The sequence below is a fragment of the Bactrocera oleae genome, chromosome 2 (assembly GCF_042242935.1).
Source record: "Bactrocera oleae isolate idBacOlea1 chromosome 2, idBacOlea1, whole genome shotgun sequence".
NCBI lineage: Eukaryota > Metazoa > Arthropoda > Insecta > Diptera > Tephritidae > Bactrocera > Bactrocera oleae.
The window spans coordinates 72,107,061-72,130,204 of NC_091536.1; the positions used below are offsets into that span (position 1 = coordinate 72,107,061).

The window sequence follows — 23,144 nt, forward strand, 5'->3', positions numbered from 1 at the left end:
GATATCGTATCAAATTAAAATGTTTTCATTGCTGCTTGATTCTGATCGATCAGCTCTTGGGGAGAAAAGAACGTGTGCAAAATTTCAGATCGGTATAAGTTACTTTTCAGATTTTCGTTTGATTTCGGAAATCCTTGATAAAAATCTATCTATCACTAAATCTGAACAGAAACGATCATAACCAATGTCTTGTATCCGGATGTCAGAACGGACTTCTTCTTGTCTGCAACACAACTTTTCACGAAATCGGTATTTTATTTATACACATCTCATAGAAAAAGTTGCAGAAGACCAGATCCCGAGAATATAGTGGATACGGTAGCAGTACGAAGCCAAACTCATGGAATTTCGGGGAATCGGGTATGAGCTCACGTGTTTAAGAACGCTATGTTCAGCATGTTCTTTTGATATCTTTATACAATTATTTATATCATTAGCTAGAACACCAACAAATATGATAACACAAGCGCTGAGGTTTAAGTACTTATGAAATTATCAAAGAGGTGACCAATTCGAAAACTCGAGATGATATTAGATGAATAACAAGGAAACCTAACAGTATTTAAATTTAAAAATTTGTTGTTTTATTTTTGGTAATTATTTGCATACAAAAATTATACAGGAACATCAAAGCTTAATTAATATTTAACAAATTAGTTATAACATCTTCTTCTAACACATTCATTTACACGCGCTTGTTGGGTGGCAAGTACGCATTTTCAACGCCACCAACTGGTGCGGCTCCATATTGCTGAGCAGCTGGTGCAGCTGGCGCCTTCGAGGCGAAGTCCAACACTGGTGCAACACCACCATTGTGGCTGCTTGTGTTACCGCCCAAACCATCGTATTGCGATTGAATAGCTTGTTTTGCATTCTCAGCATCGGCTGGGGTACGGTATTTGACGAAATGCACTTCGGGTTTGTTGGAATTACGGTGGTTCAGTGACTGCAATTTGTTAGCCAAATCACCGATGTCAGCTTGTTTGCTGAGTACATAGATGGCAGTGCGTTCTTCTCCAGCCGATTTAGCCAATTGTATGGCGGCATTCTCGAGTCCAGAGTTTTCAGGTCCCTTAATGAAGATGACGCGCAAGTTTTTCTTCAATGAGTTGGCGTGATCACCGGCATCACCAGCATCATTGAAATCATGTTCGGGTGCTGTGTAGGTGAAGTATTCCTTGTTAACCTCAACGGGAGCGGGTGCAGCAGCAGGAGCGTTGTAACTAGGGCCGGCTGGTGCTAGGCCGCCGAAACTTGGACCAGCAGCCGAAGGGCCGCTATAGCTGGGAGCAGAAGCGCCTTGTCCGCCATAACTGGGTACACTTAAGGCTGGGCCACCATAACTGGGGCCGCTCAAAGCTTGACCACCAAAGCTGGGGCCACTTAATCCAGCACTGAGCGCTGGACCATTGTTGCTCTCATAGTTGTAGCCGAGACTGGCTGCGTAGGCCGCAGAGACGACGGAGCAAAGGATCTGCAAACGAGAGAAAAGTGAATGTTATTTATGTCCACTTTTTTTGGTATTATTTGAAGTTATCTCACCAATAATGAACGCATTTTGTAGTTTGGTATCGTTTTAGCTTGCAACTCAGTTGCTTTCTGTTTGTTTAAGCCAAACTGAAGCGAATTTTATACGAAAATGTTTTCGAATAGAAATGGAAAATATTTTGAAATGCAACGAAATATTTTTGAACTTATTTACAAATCAAATACAAAAATCAGCATAACCGAAACATAAACGTTAAATATTCTGTAAATAAACTTGATAAGAAATATGCGAAATTTGACTGAACTGTTATCAAAAAACCATCTGTTCAAGGTCACATCTCCGTGTCGAACTGTCGCATAGATGCCCATATGAATTATTTTTATTTGCTTCGAGTCCCGTGAAGCGTTATAAATATTCATCGAACGATCGTCGCTGTAAATTATTACACGTCCGAATGAATTTTAAAGCGAAACCATACATATTTGGCTTTAATCAGTCGTTCGCAGATAAGTTGACTTAGTTCAGTTTTGGACATCTGATTTGATTATACAAATTTATCAGCAACAAAGCATATATGTACGCCATTAATGAATAAAACAAAACATGAGATGATTTTAAACATTGTTTTCAGGTCACTATTGCATTGAAAAATAAATCGCTAATTTATGCGCGTAGAGTTGGAGAATTTATTCGATATATTAATTTGAAAACGTCTGTGTTTAAAATTATGTCATCCTTGTTTGTTGAATACCTCTTGTTTAATTTTTTGTTGGTTTGCCTTTTGATTAAATCGCAGTATATAAATACAGTTTAAACGATCACAGAGACTTAGAGGGTATTTGACTGTTGGCATGGGCATGTAGTGAGCGGAAAAGTATTACTAGGAAGGATATTTGTAAAAAATAAAACTTTGTTGATCTAGGTAGCGACCTATCTTAACACTCTCAGCAAATATGTACAAATTTTTCAAGTAAAAAAAAAAAAAGTAATGGGGACAAGTCCATCAAACTGTTAGGGACTACTTCAACAGGGTCTAATAATAAAGTTTTCACAATAAATCGTACGACAACTTTAATTTTTCTATCGTGCTCCCTGTAATCAATTCCAATGTCGTTTACTTGAAATTTCCTCATCATCACGTTTTTTTCGGTTGCTTGCACTCCATAAATTTCTGTTAGACATTCTTCTTTATATTTGATTTAATTTCAATCCTTATTAAAGGTTTTCTCTGTCTAATGCCTTACATATTATTTTTCTTCGTTCTTATTTTTATTTTCTACTTTTATTATTATCCAGCATCAAACATTTTTTTTGTTTCGTACCACAGTTTAGATATCTATATCTTTATACTTGTCTCTAATTTTCATTCCTATTTCTTTTTTTATTCCAATTCCCGTTCCTATTTCTATTCCAATTCCCGTTCCTATTCCTATTCCTATTCCCAATTCTATTCCAATTCCCGTTCCTATTTTAATTTCTATTCCTATTCCTATTCCTATTCCTATTCCTATTTCTATTCCTATTCCTATTCCTATTCCTATTCCTATTCCTATTCCCATTTCTATTCCCTGTCCTTATCCCAAATCCTTTTAATACTCAGACTCTATTTTCTTTTACTTTCCCTTCCCTATCCCTATCCCATTTACTATTCGAATATCTATACCCATCCCTATCCCAAACCCTTTTATTGCTCTCAATATCATATCTTTATTATTTATACCCCATCCATTTCACTGTCTGTATTCCAATTCCTTTAATATTCAAATTCTCATTCCTTTAACTAGTCCTATGCATATAAATATATATAATATATATCTCTACCACAATTCATACATGTACTCATGTATATCTGCCTATATACTATCCGGACTCCAATCCACCCGCGATTTCCTTTTTACACTCTCATATTCATCTAAGCTCTACTCTGACTCTGTGAAATTTTTCCTGTTTCTCTTAGTTTTATTCAAGTATATGGTAGCTACTTTATTACACTTCTTCCAGCATTGTTTTTCTTTAAACATCGCAACACATTTAATCATTTCAGAAACTGTGAAGTAATCAATTCATGAAGGTTCAAAAGTCTTTCAGAAAATATTTATCTTGAAAACTATAAGAGGATAAGAGACAACTCATTCGATGATTTCTACGTCGACTTGTCTATAGTACTTATAAATTATTTTGACATGTTTACACTTATTTTCTGTTCATCTTTAATCAAGAACTATTTATAAGAAAAAATCGATAATCTACAAAACTGAAAATTTACTAGAGAATCACAGATTAAGTACAATCTCTCAAAACGGCTCAAAATATCCCTCATAAAACGGCAGTTTTTTTGTTACAACCAGCCTTTGGTCGTTTTTATATGACAACCGGTTACTCATAGATTTTGTGTTAACACTAAATTAAATTTTGTTCAGCCTAAAAGTATGTAAGTAACGATTGATCGCTGATTGATCTCCGATTCAAATAAAATGTCGTTATTTCGAATTGTATTGTACTTAAAGTCATATTATAACAATTAATTTTATATTTTTGGTTTATGATTTTTATGCGGTCACTTAACTACGTGCAAATATATATGTAATCAATAAGGAACATAGTTGCTTAAAAACTATTCAACAACCTAACTAGAGGCAGAATCGGCGTGTCGCACTTATTTAACAAATCGTTTATGCATTTAGACTTTGTTTGGTGGCAGGTAGGTGTTCTCCACACCACCGACTGCTGAGCCACCATATTGCTGAGCAACAGTTGCAGGGGCCTTCGAGGCGAAGTCCAACACTGGTGCAACACCACCATTGTGGTTGCTAGTGTTACCGCCTAAACCTTCGTATTGCGATTGAATAGCTTGTTTTGCATTCTCAGCATCGGCTGGAGTACGATACTTGACGAAGTGTACTTCGGGTTTGTGGGCGCTTTGGTGGTTCAGTGACTGCAATTTGTTAGCCAAATCGCCGATATCAGCTTGTTTGCTGAGTACATAGATGGCAGTGCGTTCTTCTCCAGCCGATTTAGCTAATTGTATTGCGGCATTCTCGAGTCCAGAGTTTTCAGGTCCCTTAATGAAGATAACACGCAAGTTTTTCTTCAGCGATTTAGTGAGATCACCAGCATCACCAGCGTCATTGAATTCATGTTCGGGTGCAGTATAGGTGAAGAATTCCTTGTTAACCTCAACGGGTGCGCTGTAGCTTGGACCAGCGGGTGCAACGCTGCCGAAACTTGGGCTAGCAGCACCATGACCAACAAAACTTGGACCACCAAGAGATTGTCCGCCGTAACTTGGACCACCTAGAGCTTGACCGCCATAACTCGGACCACCTAGAGCTTGACCACCATAACTGGGACCGCCTAGAGCTTGACCACCATAGCTGGAACCACTAATTTGGCCACGGCTTAATCCACCACCGAGCGCTGGACCATTGTTGATCTCATAGTTGTAGCCGAGACTGGCAGCGTAGGCCGCAGAGATGACGGAGGATAGGATCTGGAATTATAAAATTATTGTTAAGTGAGGTTTAGCTTGGCTCGGAAATCGAAATACAAGTAACTTTGCTATCTTACAATAAAGGCACGCATATTGTAGCTTAGGTTTGGTTGTGGCTTCAGTTTGCAACTCAGTAGATTACTGTTGATCTCTCCAAAATTGTGGATAAATTTATACAAATTTTACTTCTGTGCAAAAGTGCGAATGTTTTTGTAAAAATTTAAAAAAAAATGGTATTCATATAATATTTGAATTCAAGTATAATGAAAAGTTATGAAATATTTGAAAAAAATTATGAAAAAATGAATGCGAATATCGCAATAAAAATACACTCATGAGCGACTACCTTTTGAAGGTCGTGTCTTCGGCGATAAAATCGAGTAGTTTGCATATTTCTTTAGATATAAAATATAAATATTAAATATATTCAGCAATTTTTGCATTATTTTATTGTAACTGCTCAAATGTGCGAATGCGAATCGAAAGCGAAACAATTTAATTTTGGCACTAATCAGTTGAGGGCAATTTGAGTGACTCAGTTTGGCGATTTCGATTGGCTTGCGGATATTTCTTGCAAAAACAAAATCACAAGCAGAGAAATCTTCGAAGTTTGCTCCAATATGTTATTATATATAATAATATAATATATAAAATATCAGTTGTAAAAATTCGAACATTATTTGCTGCCAAATGCATGCATATAATGAAGTAATTGCTTTCATAATTTAATTCCATTACTAAATAGTTATTTTTATTTGTGGCTTGGATGCTCATATATGCCATATATATGCCCACAAAAGGCTTGCTCTGCCGATCGGTCGAGCGATTGGCTATTGTAGCGAACGCATCATCATCCAGTGTAGGCGTTGTTTTAGTTCGTTAGTTTACATAATCTGTAAGTCAGTTTGATATCGTTTAATTAATTTGTATAACTATATGAGCGTGGTGGTGAATGCAATAACTTATGTATCTAAGTAATAGCTCCATCATTGGAGCTGGAGTACGAGATATAAATTTACGAGTTTTATATCCCCATAGTGGTACATTTTTTTGAACTCATGACCGAATTAAGAATCTCAACCTTAATATTCTCAGGAAGATCAAAATGAGTAAAAAAAAAGTTCCAGTAAAAAGTAATTCATTATTTTTCTAATATCTGGCGATGTATGTGATGATTCCATACTACAAACTTCTCAGATAGTTTGCTTGAAAACCTGATTAGCGTTTATGATCCTGACACCGCGAAATTTCGTTTCGTCGCTTCTGTTCAGTGTAATTTTGATTTTAATAATGCACAACACCCTGGAAGGCCTAGAGCTAAAAATTACACAAAACAGTGTTTGAAACCATACCATGTCAAGCAAGGTAACGCAAGTGAAACTTCATGGACAGAATTTCCTTCAGCGAGTCGCGCTGAGCCTGCGAAAAACAGTGGCCAAACAAGGATTGACAGTCAGGAAGGTTTTGCTATGTTTTGGTGGGATTAACAGGGAATCATCTACTATGAGTTTCCCCCCTACGGTCAAACATTTAATTCGGACCTGTACTGTCAACAATTATACTGTCTGAAGGAAGCAATCGCCCAGTAGCGGCCAGCTTTGGTCAATAGGAGAAAAATTGTCTTGCATCAGTGCAACGCCAATCCACACACATCGATATTTCTAAAAGAATGACCACAAGTTATCGAACAACACTGTGCATTTTGATCTAAATCGGATCATTTTAACCATGCTAAATAAAAAATTCAATTTAATACATAAGTGAAGGGTTTATAATGAGTTTAGCTGAGAAAAGAGTGAGCTTTTTTCATATATATAATCAAATATATAACACAAGGAAATGCAGCGATATGTGGAGCACTTACTGTCAGCCCAAAGTCATTAGTTAGTCTACAGCCAAAACATTTTTTCAACGACAAACTTGTATCTCATAGAATGATCGCTTTATCTTCCTTTATTGAGATGGCTGATTATAAATCGCCAAATATATTATTCTGCGTTCTGTACTGTGTTCCCTAAAGATTCTCTTAGTTTTTTATTATATGGAGTCAATTCAACGTTATTAAATTGTTTACAATGAAAGCCTTGCAAAATTAGTTATCGTCCTGAAGTATTTCATCTTAGGTAATAAATCTTTCTAATATATAAAATTATGCATATGGTGAATACTGTTAAAAGGGGATTTCGACTCGAAAGTTATATATTAGTATCTTCGATTCGAAATATGTCAAATTTTAATTAAGGCCATCTACCGGTTATCATATTAAGGATACGAATAATTTATTTCAAGCATGAACCACAAAAACATCGAAAAAATACGAAGTTATACTAACTATTAAAATTTATTTCGAGAAAAATTGTTCAGAATTCCTTTATCTGTTTATTTTTTAAAAGAATTAAATTATAAAGTAATTCACGGATCTTCTCCGATATAATGTGTTGCATTGTGTTAAATGCTGACACGAACTTAATAACTATTCACTATACAGTCTGTTATAGAAAGCCGATTATTATCACAATATCACCTTGTATATTAAAAGAAAATGAAATAGATCGTTGATTCAATTTCACTAAAATTTTTTTTCAATATTTCGAGAATATATCAAACGAATATTCAGTTGTTCATCAGCAGTTAACATGAGGCTACTTACGAACACTTCTGTATTTCTTATGAAGTTCTGATTTTTCTTACGATTACCTTCTTGGCTATTGCCATATTTCTCTATATATTAATATTTATTTACCGAAGACTTGAGTCATGTGTTCATAATTCAATTGAGCGTATAAAATAGTGAAGGGGTAGACAATAATTTGTATATTAAGTTGGTGAAAACCGATTAATAATAAAAATCCAAATTAGTTACAGGAGACTTATTAAGCTAAACATTTATTTTTGTATATTTAGTTAGATTTAACAACAAATTAACAGGAACTTTACGAACTAAATAATATTCAACAAACCAAACGGCGAATAGTCAACACGCATATTTACACCACTTTGTTTGGTGGCAAGTATGTGTTCTCTACGCTACCAACTTGTGCGGGTGTCTTCGAGGCGAAGTCCAACACTGGTGCAACACCACCATTGTAACGGCTAGTGTTACCACCCAAACCATCATATTGTGACTGAATAGCTTGCTTGGCATTCTCAGCATCGGCTGGTGTACGATATTTGACGAAGTGTACTTCGGGTTTGTGGGCGTTATGGTGGTTGAGTGACTGTAATTTGTTAGCCAAATCGCCGATATCAGCTTGTTTGCTGAGTACATAGATGGCAGTGCGTTCTTCACCAGCCGATTTAGCCAATTGTATGGCGGCATTTTCGAGTCCAGAGTTTTCAGGTCCCTTAATGAAGATAACACGCAAGTTTTTCTTCAGTGTATTAATGATATCATCGGCATTACCGATGTCACTGAACTCATGCTCGGGTGCTGTGTAGGTGAAGAATTCCTTGTTAACCTCAACGGGAGCGGCAGCAGCAGCGGGAGCGCTGTAGATTGGGCCAGCAAGAGCAAAGCCGCCAAAGCTGGGACCGGCAGCGGCAGGTCCACCGTGGCTTGGACCACTAAGAGCTTGTGCGCCATAGCTTAGACCACCATAACTCGGACCACCTAGAGCTTGACCACCATAACTTGGACCACTAATGAAACCACCGCTCAGACTACCACCAAGCGCTGGACCATTGTTGATTCCATAATTGTAGCCGAGACTAGCAGCGTATGTCGCAGAGACGACGGAGCACAAAACCTGTGAATATTGCAGATGAGTATTACTTTGTTGCGGCTGTTATTTTCAAATCTCTTACCAAAAATACACGCATTTTGTAGCTTATTTCTGTGATGGTTGTTACAGTTTGAATGTCTAGTGTTTTCTGCTGGTTTCAACGATTCTACAGGCATTTATATATCAAAACCAAATTGTAGGAAAATACCATATGCAAAAGTTTTCAGTTGCAATAAAGGTTTTATGATTCACATTGCCAAAAATATATAATTATAAACAAAAAGAGAAAATTCCAAAATTCTTTTGAAACAACCATGCAGAGTGTAAATACGCAAAATTTATTCAAACTAATATCTATATATATTTATTTATTTATACTAACTGCCTTTAGAGGGCGCACAGTGTTTTAAATTATGCACTGTTAATTGTGTTGTAATTTGTTGTGCGCCCAAATGCCGTCATCAAGAGACGGAACCATTCAAATTAGGCATTAAATTAGTTGCGCTGGGTTTGACATAGTCATCGCCATAACTTTGACTGACAAAAATCACAGCTCTTCATTAATATGTATACGGTTGAATAAGTTGCATCTTAAACTGGGTGCAAATTTATGCAACAATGGTGGGCGGATTTGTTTAAAATATTTGTATGAATGAAGAAACAGAAATTTTTATTTACAAATGCTAATTAGTGAATCGAATTCCAAAGATGGTCATTTGGTTATTACAATATTTTGTATTATATATATGTATATGTGGTCTTTGTGCAGAGGGTGACGGCTTTTTATTATTAAATATTTAGTTTGTAATTGATAGTGGAGCACTGGTGTAGCTTCAGTCGTATCTTTGAACATATGTATAAGATAAGATTTTAACTCACTTTGTATTTGGTTAGGCTCATGGTGCCCCTAAGTGAGTGACATTTAGATAATATTCAAAAACTCGCTGGATTAAATTTACTTTTTAATCTAATACACCAATTAATTAAGGCTAATAAGACAAAAGGTTGAAAACTGGACATTCGCAAAGACAATGCTCAACAATTCGTCATAATCAACACATGCTCCACATTCTGCCTTTCTTATAATGCATATAGTTTTTAGAGAAGTATAGAGACTTCTAGAGTTAAGGCACTACGATTATTTATTTCTTTTTCGTTGCTTAAATTAATAAGTTTTTTGGTCTGTTATCTATTTACACTACCTTTGAAGAGAATAATGTTGAACAGTTTGTCCCCTTTTCAGGTATTGTATGCTATTGTATCCTTTTGTGAAAATATTTATATTCCGTCAAGGTAAGTGTTGCTTCATCATTAGATCAATAATATACTTATACTTAAGAATGAGCTTCTTACAGATGCTTCGAGTACAAGGTTGCGAATTTTTTAATTAAAATTTTTTTATTATTTAATTCCGTTGTTGGGATTAAAAATTAGATTTTCATATTTTAATCCCGATGTTAGGATTAAAAATAAAACTTTAATTATTGATTCTGATGTTGGGACCTCGTCTTTCAAATTACACAAAAAAAAAAAGTTTAATTCAAATGTTAGTTAAATTATTTGTATACTCTGAACAGGGCATATTAAGCTTGCCACGGTGTTTGCAACACCCAAAATGAAACGTCGAAGACCTTTTAAAGTATATAAATAAATGATCAGCGTGACAATCTGAGTCGATTTAGCCATGTCCGTCTGTATATACGCGAACTAGTTTCTAAGTTTTTTAAATATAGTTCTGAAATTTTGCAAATTTCCCTTACCAAGGAGCTGCTCATTTGTCGGAACCCTCCGATATCGGACTAATATACAAACTGAACGCTCTGAATCAAGTGCTTGTTTGGAAAACTTTTTCATTTGACGAGATATGTTTAAGAATTATGGCAGACACTATTATCTAAGACATAGCTACAATTTCCGAACTTTTTGTTCAGATCGGATCACTATAATTTATAGCTGCCATCCAAATTGACCGATCGAAATCAGCCTGAGCTAATAAAAGTATGCCAAGGTTTAATTAAATTTTCTATACATTTGTAATAAGAAAAGTTTGGTTTTTTCGGTTTTCGCTTATTTTTGGAAGTACCAGTAGTTTTATGAATACAGGGTGCGCAGTTAGGTTGTCAGCATATATATTGCGACTATTACTCAACGTCGATTTTGAAAAACACGCTGACACGCTTCATACCCAAAACATTAACCAAAATGAATAAGGCGATCCATAAGAGATGTTGAGATCTTATGTTATCTCTCTGATTCCAACACAACGATTTTCAACTACGATTTATTTAACTTGTTCGTTATCGTCCTTAACAGAGGTGGGCGACTCTGATGAGGCAAGATTTCGATGATTTCACGACGATATTCAATGAATGATTTGTGTCACTAAAATACTTGTTTTCGTGATAAATTAGACTCCCCAAAATACTTCTGCAACATTTTTAGACATGATTCCATTTAAAACAAAGATTCCCAAGCTAACTCGTTGTTCAACTTTTTTCCATAGTAACGCATACTGCAACTCACATATAAAGATCAAAATTCACACAAACATAAAAAAAAGGTTGTACTAATATAGGAAACATATTTTTATCGATTAAGTTTGAGTGCGCAGTTTATATAGACCAGGTTGGGTCCAAATTTGAGCAGATGGTATGAATGGTATCATCTTGAACAAAAACTTGGAATACCTTGACAATGAATGTTTAAGTTTTAGAATTTTTACATCAATCATTTTAATTTAATAAGTAATAAATTGTTTAATACAAATACAAATTCGCAAAACTTAGTGTAGCTCTTTTAGCGATTGCTAAAATATACAAGAAATTTCAGTAGTACATAATAAACAAACATAGTGACGAGCTACCAAGTTACCTGTGATTTGTAGCTGGTAGTCATGCATAATGCAAATTTGGTTGTTGATATGTTGTTATGTTTGCTAAATAGCTACTATACTCGTGCTAGAGGCCATACTTAATAGGTACGTTCGTTGCACGGCTACCTGATCTAAGCGTGAGTCAGATATTTTAAGCGTTTAATCTAGGGTTATAGCGCACACAGTGAAACAAAAAGCTAAACTTAAGACACCTACCCGTACATATTTGTAGTTACTGACTTTTAAAATAGTGGCAACGCTGACATTATTATTCCAGTTTGTTACACTCTTTTTTTCTGGTAGCACGATTCTATAATCGGAACAAATCACAAAGTCACTAACTACATTTACATAACAAGCTACGCTTTTAAACATTTATAATAGTTGAACAAAGGCAAATGGAAGTAGTTAAACATTTGTCAATTCGCTAGTGATAAAATCAAAAATTGTTTATACAAAATGTTATGTATTATGACAAGCGTTTAAAATTGATTTTCATTTGCATAAATCTTTCTATAACAATGTTTAAAATTATGTTCATAGCCACAAACATAAATAAACATTTATATGGATGAGTTCTTCTCCGCGGTTTTTTATGAGTTCAACGGCTGTCAAGCCACAAATAAAATAACAACAAAAATGTTAAATTTAACGCCAAGTATATTCATTGCCCATATTTATGCCTATATAGCAACATCAAAAAAATTACTAAACATATATACAAGAGCGCGTCATTTTCACATACAAATCTACCCACATGATACCAAACACACACGTGTATACCACTTGGCTGCGTTAATGGCTTATAAATATTCAATTAAGCGTAGATGGATAAAAATAGTGCAGTTTTTATTGTTGGAATCAAACTTAGGTGAATCTGTTTGTTTGACCCACATTTGGAGTGTACAAAAGCGGATTTATATTTATTAGTGGAGGAAAATGATCATCGATATGTACAATTATTAATATGCTATTATCGATTATTGAAATTGATCGACATTCACCGTACTTATAACCGCAATTATTTTTGGAGGTAGACGGCGTCTATAATATGAATATGAAAATATTAGGTTCAAAAAGCAAACTCAGTTCTAGCTGATAAAAGTGCTAACGAATAACGGAAATTTTATCGATCATGCTTTCTTTTTTTCTTTAACCTAAATTATCAGTTGTACCTAAAATTCATACAAATTGTAAGCTAAAAGAATATTTGCTTTTATCAATTCGTGTAAAATCCTTTGTATAATGTTTGATTTACTATAAAACAGTTGAAATAGACTTTCTTCCGCTAAGATCATAAGGCAAGTAATTAGAAACGATATTGATTAGTAGGTGTATTTAAACGACTATATATGATAAATATTCTAGATACTAAATTAAATTTTTCATATCTGAAATCGGAACAGGATTAGATCACCGTAATAACAGCCCTGATCGGCTTAGTAACATAAAGTAACAAGTATGGAAGTTTTAAGTTCGGGTGTAACCGAACATTTTATCCTCTCGCAATTCGCAAGGATCAAAGCTCGGGAAAATACTTCAGTTGTTGGTAAAATTTTATATTTAGGGAAGTATTGATCGGATTTAACCAATTTTTGACACAAAGACATAATATTATCGAAAGTTTCATTTATTTACAATATTTTATTATATGAATTTTAATTATATTATATATCGTACACATTGACCGATATTTTCGGTAAAAAGTCAACTATAGGCACTGGGGCTACATATTCAGTACCTAGGGGCTTGAACAGTTTTGGTTCGATTTAGAAAATTATTGGTCACAAGCTGGCACACTTTAAGCATGTTATTTGCACTAAGTTTTACTCCTATACAGTCATTGTTTCCTTGATTTGCATAGTGGAAAGTGGAAATAGGCGCGGTTGTAATTCGATTTCACCCATTTTCGCATTATAACATAGAAATATGAGAAGAATGTTATGTACCAAATTTGGTTGAAATCGGTTAAGCAGATCTCCAGATATGGGTTTTCACCTAAAAGTGGGCAGTACCACGCCCACTATCTAATTTTGAACGTGGTTTCTATAAAATCATCTTATACCATCCCAGAGTTAAAATTAAATGACTCTGGTGTATTTAGTGCTGGATTTATCGTGCTTTTAGTAGTTTTTAACAGTACCGTTATATGGGGAGTGGGCGGGGTTGTCACCCGATTCCACCCATTTTCACATTGTTCACATACAGACGGACGGACGAACAGACAGTCACCCGGATTTCAGGTGATACAAACAACCGTTAGGTGAACAAAACTATTATACTCTATGCAACATGTTGCAAGAGTATCATAACATAAGCCCGGTTATAGTGGCAAACTATAACTCAAAAAGATCGATGGATGCGACAAAAAATCTAAAAACGAATCGTGATGTTCCTAAAATGAACTTCAATAGAAACTCAACTTCTAGCACTCGTTTATTTCTTCAAACTCGGATAGAACCTTCACAGCGGAAGTATAACTTTCTAGAAAAAGTTTGTAGAGTATGAACAAGCACGAAAGGCTATAGAAAACACTATTGGCTCAGACAGTCTGTAGAATTATTGACCTTTTCATGAATAATAGTAAAATGGTGTTAAACTTTCAGGCATAGCTTACTATATCCACATTTTATCTGTTGAAATATCACTTGACGATGAACTAGCACAAAACACAGGTCCGAGTAAAGGATTGATCCTTTGAAAACTATTTACAGACTTACAACCACGATAAATAGTCATAGGAATTCGAGGAGTTGGCATAAAAAATGGATATCCACTTAACGCTCAACGGCGGAACCGTGATCTTGAAGGAAATAATCAAACAGTTTCTTAGCGAATGTTTGGATCATATATTTCATCCTCGCTCAATACAGGGTTCCATTAAGGCTCAAAAAAATATGTTTGTAATAATCAAACTAGTATAAATTATTACGGTGACACGTCGGCACCTATAAATGACGCCTCTAGCGCTAACTTGGAGCAAGAGCAGAAACTTTGGACAGCTAGTGGTATTTTTCGTCTGACATCATAACATTTAGAAGATCCTTTGAGTGAGCATGGAATTTAGTTAAGCATATATATGCATATATAGTTCCTGTTGTAAATTTTTTCGACTTTTATCGATCACTTTTCTCATCACTAGATTTTATGTTTTCATATTTAAAGAGAAAAAATTAACATATAGCCGTAAAATTTAACTTATTTATTTAATTTACCGATGCTGTTTTTCTGCAGAAGCTCCGAGAGCGCTTTATTGCATGTTGCTGTGCATAATATTTTAGGCCCTCATTTTTTTACGCACTCACACATATATACATAAATGATACATAGTGGCTGCGTGCTTTTGTATCATTCGCTTTGATTTGCATTTTTATGAGTGCGTTGGAATTTCTCGTTTAAAAAGAAAAAAAAAAAATAAGAAAAACAACGTAATAACATATCAACGACAAATATTAGCGCATTCCAAAAGCTCACACCACAATTCATAGCAATCTAAGCGTAATGTGTCAATGTGTGTGTGTGTATACTATTTTCAGTTTTTATTGTCGCGGGGGCTGTTTTATGTGTCGCCTTAGCAACGCTTAAAAAAACCATCATAAACTGACGTTTCACCATTTTTAGCTGACAATGTGTTGGGAAGTTTTAGTAAAGCTCTAAGCCCCTTTTAACAATGTCTACCCCGAAGATCAAACGAAAGCGGCAGCTTAAAGTTTTCTGTTTTATATATGGCGGCGCACTCCGACACGTTTTACGAATTTAATGCTTTTTAGAGATTATTTATGAGAAAGAAGTAATTATGCTAATATGTTTTTACGAATGTGGAGACATAACCACACGAAATGTACATATGTGATTGGTCACGGTTTTGAACACTTTCAATAACGCTGATTTTGCGAAGGAAAGGGTTGCTTCAAGGAATTGACTTATTGTAGTTGTTATAAGTAGAAGTATAAAATAATCCTCCGATAGTTTTAGTAAATGCTTGTGAAATAACATTGATTAGATATACATATATCCGAGATCCTACAGGTTATATTCTGTTTGAAGTAAACATTTAAATTTGGAGTGCGATAATTTGTATTCTCATTTAACAAAGAAATTACGATATTATGAATGTCTAGAGCCCCTTCTGTTGCCGTTGCTGGTTCGGAATAGATTGTCTAAATGTTTTTGCATAAATTAAGATAAAATATTCAAAAAAAACTTGTCCGATCACTAGATCACTTTATGTTTAATGAAAAAGAAAATTCTGTCTCTTTCTGTCTTCATCCTTATTGTGCCTGCAGGCCTCTGCAGATCTTAAAGTCTTGTGAAGTTTGTCAACAACGAATACTTCCACAGAGTGGAGCGCCAAGTTCATTTAGCCACTATTGTAGGAGTTCTAACTGGACTCTAAACATTTTATTCGCCACTGTTCAGCTTTCGATTCGAATTGATTTGTCACCAGGATCAGCTCCGTTCGAGGAGATGTAAGAGAGCCACAAAACTTTCACACTTTTATATTCGGTGTCACAATTAAGTTTAAGTATTAAACAACTTGGCTTTACATTTTGTAATTCGGTTTCTTTATGTTTATATTTTCTGTATTGAACAGGAAATTGTTCTAGTATTTTTTAAGCTAAGTAACAAACATTTCTTTAAAACTAATCAACAATCAAATCGAGAGAATCAAAGTTTAGACTCTTCTGCCGGGTGGCAAATACGACGCTTGTGGTGGAATGTACGAGTTGGCTGGTGCCACTGGCGCTGGGGCTGGAGCAACTGGTGCTTGGGATGCAAAGTTCAGTACTGGTGCAGCACCGCCATTGTTGCTGGTGGATGGACCGGGCAATGAGTCGTATTGTGATTGAATGGCGCGTTGGGCATTCTCCGCATCAGCTGGGGTGCGGTACTTAACGAAGTGTACTTCGGGTTTGTGAGCACTTTGGTGATTGATCGAGTTCAATTTGTTTGCCAAATCGCCGATATCAGCCTGTTTGCTGAGCACATAGATGGCGGTGCGTTCATCACCAGCTGATTTAGCCAATTGCAAAGCAGCATTCTCGAGTCCGTTGTTTTCGGGTCCCTTGATGAAGACAACACGCAAGTTCTTCTTCAGCGAGCTACTAAGTTGACCTGCATCGCCAGCATCGTCGAATTCATGTTCAGGTGCCGAGTAGCTGTAGAACTCCTTGTTGTACTCATTCACAGGCTGAATGGGTTGGGAGAGTTGAGCGGCACCATTAGGAGCGGAGAGATCGAGAGCGCCTTGCTGGGGATAGCTGTATTGAGCCGAAGCGACGGCAACAAAGCACAAAACCTAAAATTGAAATTGAAAATTAGAAATGATGTTTATTGAATATAATCCTTTTTGAAATTATCCTTGGTCCACTTACCACAAATGTACGCATCTTCAGGTTTGCAGCAGTTAGTACAGTTTTGAAAGAGTGTCGAGTTGATTATGATTAGTTTTCGTTCGCGTCGCGATCTTTATACCATTTAGCTCTGCAATGCAACAAGCTGTCGACGATGTCGAATACCAGCGTTGAAGTAGCTTCAGGCTCTTAACAAGCGTTATCTCGATCGACGTCATAGCAGTGATTCGACATTGCGATTCAACCTGTGTAAAACAGATACACAAGTAGCGCCGTTGGTGGCACGGAGATTTCCAATGACCAACTTACCACCAAATTGCTGATTTAAGTATACCTAAAATAGCTTGATTCTCTTTGTCAAAGGAGAAGATTAACATTTTTTCATAGAAAGTTTACAATGCAAATTCAAAATAATCTTTGATCGCACAGTTATACGCATGAAGTGACAAAAATTTATTTAACTAAATGACCCTGGAGGAAAATTATAGTTCATTTGTAGGTGTTTAGTAGTATATCAGACGGTATCTGAAGCCTCTATTATAGGAATTTAGAAATCTTGCTGTAAACGCTCCCAGAGCAACTGAACTGACTCAGGTCAAATATTTTTTGTGTCTCTACCCACCCTGTAATATAGTTGCATTTGCATTATAACCCTGCCAACGGTTTTGTTAAAAACTAAATTTAAATGCGTCACAGACATAAAATTTTACACCAGAGATGGTACGAAAGAGCTTTATAGGAGGATTTGGACGATGGCCGTGGCACCACCCACATTAAGGTGAAAACCCATATATACAAGTAGGGTAATATTAACCTGAAATTTCTAAATTATAGTCCGAAAGTGGGTGAAATTAGACAAAAACCACGCCTACTTCCCATATAACACAACTTTAAATTCCGCCACTTTACAGTAAACAAATCGAGAACCAATCAATGTTTCCGGATATAACTTTACACGAATAGTGCTGTTGTTGTTGTAGCGGCAGAATTCTGCCGAGTTGACAGTCCTCTGCCGGAATAAACCCGGGTCCGTTCCGGTTACGTAGACCCGACTGTCATGGGAACGGACACGAAGTGTTAAACCCGAGAAAGCCACGAATAGTGATCTTGAGGTGTGCCACCTTATGACCAAAATTTGTCCAAGTCGGATCAAAACTGTTCTAGCCTACAGTTTCTATTTATATAATATCGGTCAATTTGTCCTTCCTTAATTGTTTATAATATTTTGTGAGAAATTAATTTTCTAAGAAAAATTAGCTTTTTTCGTTAAAAATATTTAGAAGGCTAAAAAGTATTACACATCTGTATCAGTATTACCTATCTTTTTTTTAAGACCGCTAGGTTAATTTCAAGCAAATAAAAAAAAAATCAAAATTGCTGCAATGCCATTTATTTCGTCACTAATATTTTTCCAACAGGGCAGCAAAACTAAGTGAATTTCTCGTCGAAATATGTGTAAGGTCCACGATGACATTTGTGTTAATTTTTTGTGTTTTGTCCGATCCCCTTGTTATGATCAGCGGAAATTCCGCTTATAGAAATTTATATAATGCGCATGATTTTCGCAACATATTAAAGGGAAGATAATGTGCGAATAATTGATTTGAAATTGAATAGAGTTTGAAATTGTTTGCATATTTCGGTTGAAATTTACGAAAACTAAATTAGTGTAATCTAATAGAGATGTGAAAATTGAGTATAAAGGCCAAGATATACTGTAAATATAGTACGACCGGGAAGATACGAGTAAAAAGGAAGTAAAAGTTCAGACTGCTTCGCAAGTAACAAATTGAATCTACCGAAGTTTGTCTTTATGTCATAAATTCACCTTCTTTTTAACGAAGGTCATCTCTTGCCTTTATAGAGGATTGACGTAAGATTTCAAAAATAATATGTACGGCAAAATAGCTAAGAAGAATTTGTGGGTCGCAGCTTTAAGAAAGTGTGATGAAGATTAATTAATTAATACTAACAAAGTTACCACCGTCTCCTTTTATTCATTGATACATTTTTGAATAAACTTTTACCAAATACATTCGTATTCATAAAGCTTTTAGCCTTGTGAATCATGGAAGCTATTATTATACAAATGTTATCCGTATATAAGTATTTATTTGTGCTAAATACTATTAAACTCGATTTTGTAAACAACATTGCTGACTTTTTACGTCAAACGAAAGGGAAATAAATTAAATACATTAAAAATAGTTAAAACTAAACCCGAGAAAAGTCCGTAACCTACCGCAATATGCAATGCCAAAACGATCAACTTATCGGAGCTTGAAACTAGTTCACAGCAAAAACATAGAAAAGGTGGAAATAATTAAAATTGCTGTCTTTGAGAAAAATTCATTAAACTATAGTCATAAATTATGGTGCAAAACAGCAATGAGACAAATTTTTAAAAAACAAACGTTTTTGAAAGTTTTTTTTGGTAGTAATAATAAATGGTTTGAGGTTGAGCAGATATTGACGAAGGCATCGTTTATGTGGTTGGCTTTGCGGCATCAAAGCTTCGCACATCAACCGAAACAATGCGTTGTGACAACTAATGATGTCCGCCATATTTTACATATACGCATACATACATATCAATAGTTATGAAATAATTTGTTGAGGGCGTGAAAGTGTCAATCGCCTATACGTTGTATATGTAAGTGCTTAGAGTTGCCACCTTCGTGAAACTTTGGGAGAATATTGCAAAGTTCCTAGTGTTGAGAGTGTTGCAAAATAATGACTTTACGTTACCAAGGGTTTGAATAGATAACTCATCTATCTGGTTACGCAGCTCCGTTGTGATGAATAGAATTGCAGCCTTATACGATGCTATGACCAGGACTTCGCCGCGTCTACATAACCATTGGAAAAAGAAGTCAGATGAAAAAAAAAATACATGTTAGACGTTTTTCTTCTTCAAATTACATTTATCATCAATTCGGTTTTATTTGAAAATGAAATGCAGAATATATTCAGCTATTTCCTTAAGAAAAAAGAGGAAATTCCTATCAGCTGTTATGCGTACCTACGATGTGACGAAATTAAGTCCTAATGGATTAATTTAATTTTGGACTAAATTTCTATTTCTGTGGTTCTCAGGCGCTCCTCAGGAGTCATTGAAACTTTTATGCTTTTAGATTTTTGAAAAACTTGCAGTAACATATACGAGTATGGTTTCTCTTATTAGATGAATTGAAAAAAATGTCGACTTTGAACAGGTAAAGGTAAGCCGTTATGCACTGTGATTTTTTTCATCCTAGCCAAATTAGTTATACAAATTTATTTAATATATATTTTTTTGACACGAATATGATGGCAATCCTTAACTCAGCTAACCGATTAATGTCAGCGAATAATTCCTCGGCTACTTGCCATCCATTCGGCGATTGTCATTGTTGCGATAACGTAGTTTTACTTTTGTTGTTGTAACATTTTTATATCTGTTTTTGTATTTGATAGTTAATATTACTTTGTTTTTGTTACGGAATTCCCCGCGTTAGGCCAATTTTGTTTGTGAATTATACATTATATACGTAAACATTCCGGTTTCATTGCCGCATCGCATAGTGTTGCTGTTGTTGCAACATTGATCTCTATTAGGAATATTTTATTTAAAGCTATAGTTGTCTTAAATGCCAGCTGTCACAATCAAAACAAAATAACGTTAATTGGCGATAACATTTTCTTCTCTTTCGTTAGGGACGTGTCTGTATATATGTGTAGAAAATTTATTAATGCGCGTATTTGCATATAAATGTGTTTGTGGCTTTCCGAATATGTTAGCGCCCCTCATCTGTATCCTCTGCAATTTTAGTGTTGTTTGTTGTAGGTGTTGGTATTTTGGTTGTTTACAAGGCACAGTGTGTAAAAATACACTTTTTGCATATATAACTAAAAACTATGATAGAAATAGATAAATTATTATGATTACTTCTACTTATTAATACTTGATTTTATAAAAGGTTAAATTTCGTTCCAAACAAAACGTTTGCCTTTAAACGAACCAATAAAAAAACAGTAAGACCCGTTATTTTGTTATTGTTTTTTAAAGATGCATTTTATTTTATCTAAAAGAGGACCACTGAAAAAGAATGTCTGACGGTGAGAAACATTTTTCTGTTTAAAATTATCTCGAATCTAAAAACCAAAAAATTTATTATAATTGTAGATGCGTACAGGTAATAAATATAAAACAATAGAAATGGTAATTATTGATAACAAAGTTTATTCAGACTTTAGAGTAGCCTAAAAATCAAACATAGTATTCCCTTGATCATTACCTTATAAATATATCTCAGAAGATCAGGCCAAATTAGAAGTTGATTGGTGCAGCCGTTTTGGAGACATTTTTTTCACTGGCTCTGAAAACAGCGGTTTGAGAAAATAGATAATAGATTTGTGTACAAACAAATAAATTAAATTTTTAATTTGAAAAGTTCACAACTGAAACCCTTAATTAAAGCTAATATTTTTTAAATTAATAATTGAGTATTTTTAAATTTTGTTGGCTTTTCTTCATACACTTACCACTGTGCCTTTAATTATAAAGGGAGATCCAAGTAGAGGTACTTTTCTCAATAGCCTTGTTTGACAGATCACGCAAGAGTCGTGTCAAGCTGTCATGTTACTTTTGTTCAATATTGTTTAGCATTTCATCGTTCGACTTTATTACGAAAATTCACGTTCTGTAAAGAATGTGTTTTGTGCGATTCGTCCAAATTATGGTCAATATAATCGGCCTACATCTTGAGACCCTGCATTCATTATTGGATAATATTCGACCGACGACCACGTTAAGTACGCAGTGAAGAAAATATAACGGCGGTAGCTGAGAGTGTACACGAAGACCGTGGAGAGTCGATTCGGCGCCGTACACAGCAACCTGAAATGACATATGGAACAACTTGGCGCATTTTACGGCGAGCTCTTAAATTGAAAGTGTACAAGCGTACAGCTTGTGCAAGAATTGAAGCCGCTCGAACTTTCCAAGCGACATCGCTTCGCTCTATGGGCTCTTAAAAAGTTCCAAGAAGTTCCGACGTTTTCGAGCCAAATTTTGTTCAGCGATGATGCCCATTTCTTGCTCAATGGGTATGTAAACAAAGAAAATTGTCGCATTTGGGACGGAGAGCAACCTAAAGAGATTCAAAAGCTGCCATTTCATCCAGAAAAAATAACGGTTTAATCAGCGAGACAACCGACTGAGATGTAGCCGCCGACAACATTTAAAGAGATAATCTTCAAAAAAAAAAAGTGCCAAAGAATATTTTGCGAATGATAATAAAAATTCTTCAATAAATTTGAATTTTCTGTGTTTTTGTCTTAAAAAAGTAGGGAACCTCGAAATTCATCACCCTATATATATTGCATTTAACTATATTTTAAATAGTCGTATAGTATCGGTTAAGTTGTTCAGCATATTTGCAGTATTTGATATAACATACCTTACAAACTACTAGATACATATACATAAACATGTGTGCATTAGGGCAGTCTTTCGAATATTAAAGGATACTTTTTTCTCTCATTCTATGATACTGCTTTGCCTTCAATCAATGTCACGATAGTCGTAGACAACAGAATAAATTAAATATAATTTATTAAGAGCGATAAGGATATATATGTTAGGTGTGGATTTAAAAAAAACTGTGTACTAAAAAAACTTCTCAGTATTGCTTGGACAACAGCAAAGAAAATACATAATATTTTACAATTCTTCTTTGATAAAGGTGTTAAAAAGTAGGCCACTACGTCAAGCGAAATCGGTCGTAAATAAATTGAGGTGAGACAACGCAAATAGTTAAGCCTGCCGGTAAGGAAGGTTTTGCTATGTGTTTGATGGGATTGCCAACACTTAATTCCGAGCTGTTAACAATTGGATCTCTGTCTGAAGAGAATCGATACTGACTCGCTAGAAGCTACAGGAGCTTGGTTTGGAGGTTCTTATACATCTTTATAGTTCGAATCGGGTACCAAGTAAGTAGTAGTAGTCTGTTCTTGTCTATGGCGAATGATTTTGCAGCTGAAAAATATGCCTAAAAAAAAGCTTGTTAAAATCAATTGATTGCTATGAGAATGTACCTAATGCGACCTTTAATTACCTTCAAAATGGCAACGAGTTATCGTACAAAATGGTGCATATTTGAGCTAAACCGATGGTAATTATGTGAAATAAAAAATTAAATTTAATGCAAAAATAAGGGATTTAGTTTTACTAGAC

At 35.1% G+C, this 23,144-nt stretch overlaps 4 protein-coding genes across 4 annotated transcripts; all 4 read right to left on the bottom strand.

The window, feature by feature from the left end:
- Positions 1–561: 561 nt before the first annotated feature.
- On the bottom strand, positions 562–1,627 carry LOC106617740 (uncharacterized). The gene is made up of 2 exons (XM_014235126.3): positions 1,543–1,627; positions 562–1,474 (listed from the first exon to the last, which is right to left on the bottom strand). The coding sequence occupies exons 1-2, from the start codon at positions 1,555–1,557 to the stop codon at positions 686–688; spliced, it is 804 nt and encodes a 267-aa protein (XP_014090601.2). The 5' UTR covers positions 1,558–1,627; the 3' UTR covers positions 562–685.
- Positions 1,628–3,969: 2,342 nt separating this feature from the next.
- LOC106617741 (uncharacterized) lies at positions 3,970–5,111 on the bottom strand. The gene is made up of 2 exons (XM_014235127.3): positions 5,057–5,111; positions 3,970–4,979 (listed from the first exon to the last, which is right to left on the bottom strand). The coding sequence occupies exons 1-2, from the start codon at positions 5,069–5,071 to the stop codon at positions 4,170–4,172; spliced, it is 825 nt and encodes a 274-aa protein (XP_014090602.2). The 5' UTR covers positions 5,072–5,111; the 3' UTR covers positions 3,970–4,169.
- A 2,727-nt stretch (positions 5,112–7,838) lies between these two features.
- LOC106617746 (uncharacterized) lies at positions 7,839–8,813 on the bottom strand. Its single transcript, XM_014235133.3, has 2 exons — positions 8,784–8,813; positions 7,839–8,725 (listed from the first exon to the last, which is right to left on the bottom strand). Exons 1-2 carry the CDS (start codon positions 8,796–8,798, stop codon positions 7,967–7,969), a joined length of 774 nt encoding a protein of 257 aa, XP_014090608.2. The 5' UTR covers positions 8,799–8,813; the 3' UTR covers positions 7,839–7,966.
- A 7,302-nt stretch (positions 8,814–16,115) lies between these two features.
- On the bottom strand, positions 16,116–17,053 carry LOC106617747 (uncharacterized). The gene is made up of 2 exons (XM_014235134.3): positions 16,949–17,053; positions 16,116–16,872 (listed from the first exon to the last, which is right to left on the bottom strand). Exons 1-2 carry the CDS (start codon positions 16,961–16,963, stop codon positions 16,249–16,251), a joined length of 639 nt encoding a protein of 212 aa, XP_014090609.1. The 5' UTR covers positions 16,964–17,053; the 3' UTR covers positions 16,116–16,248.
- Positions 17,054–23,144: the final 6,091 nt, after the last annotated feature.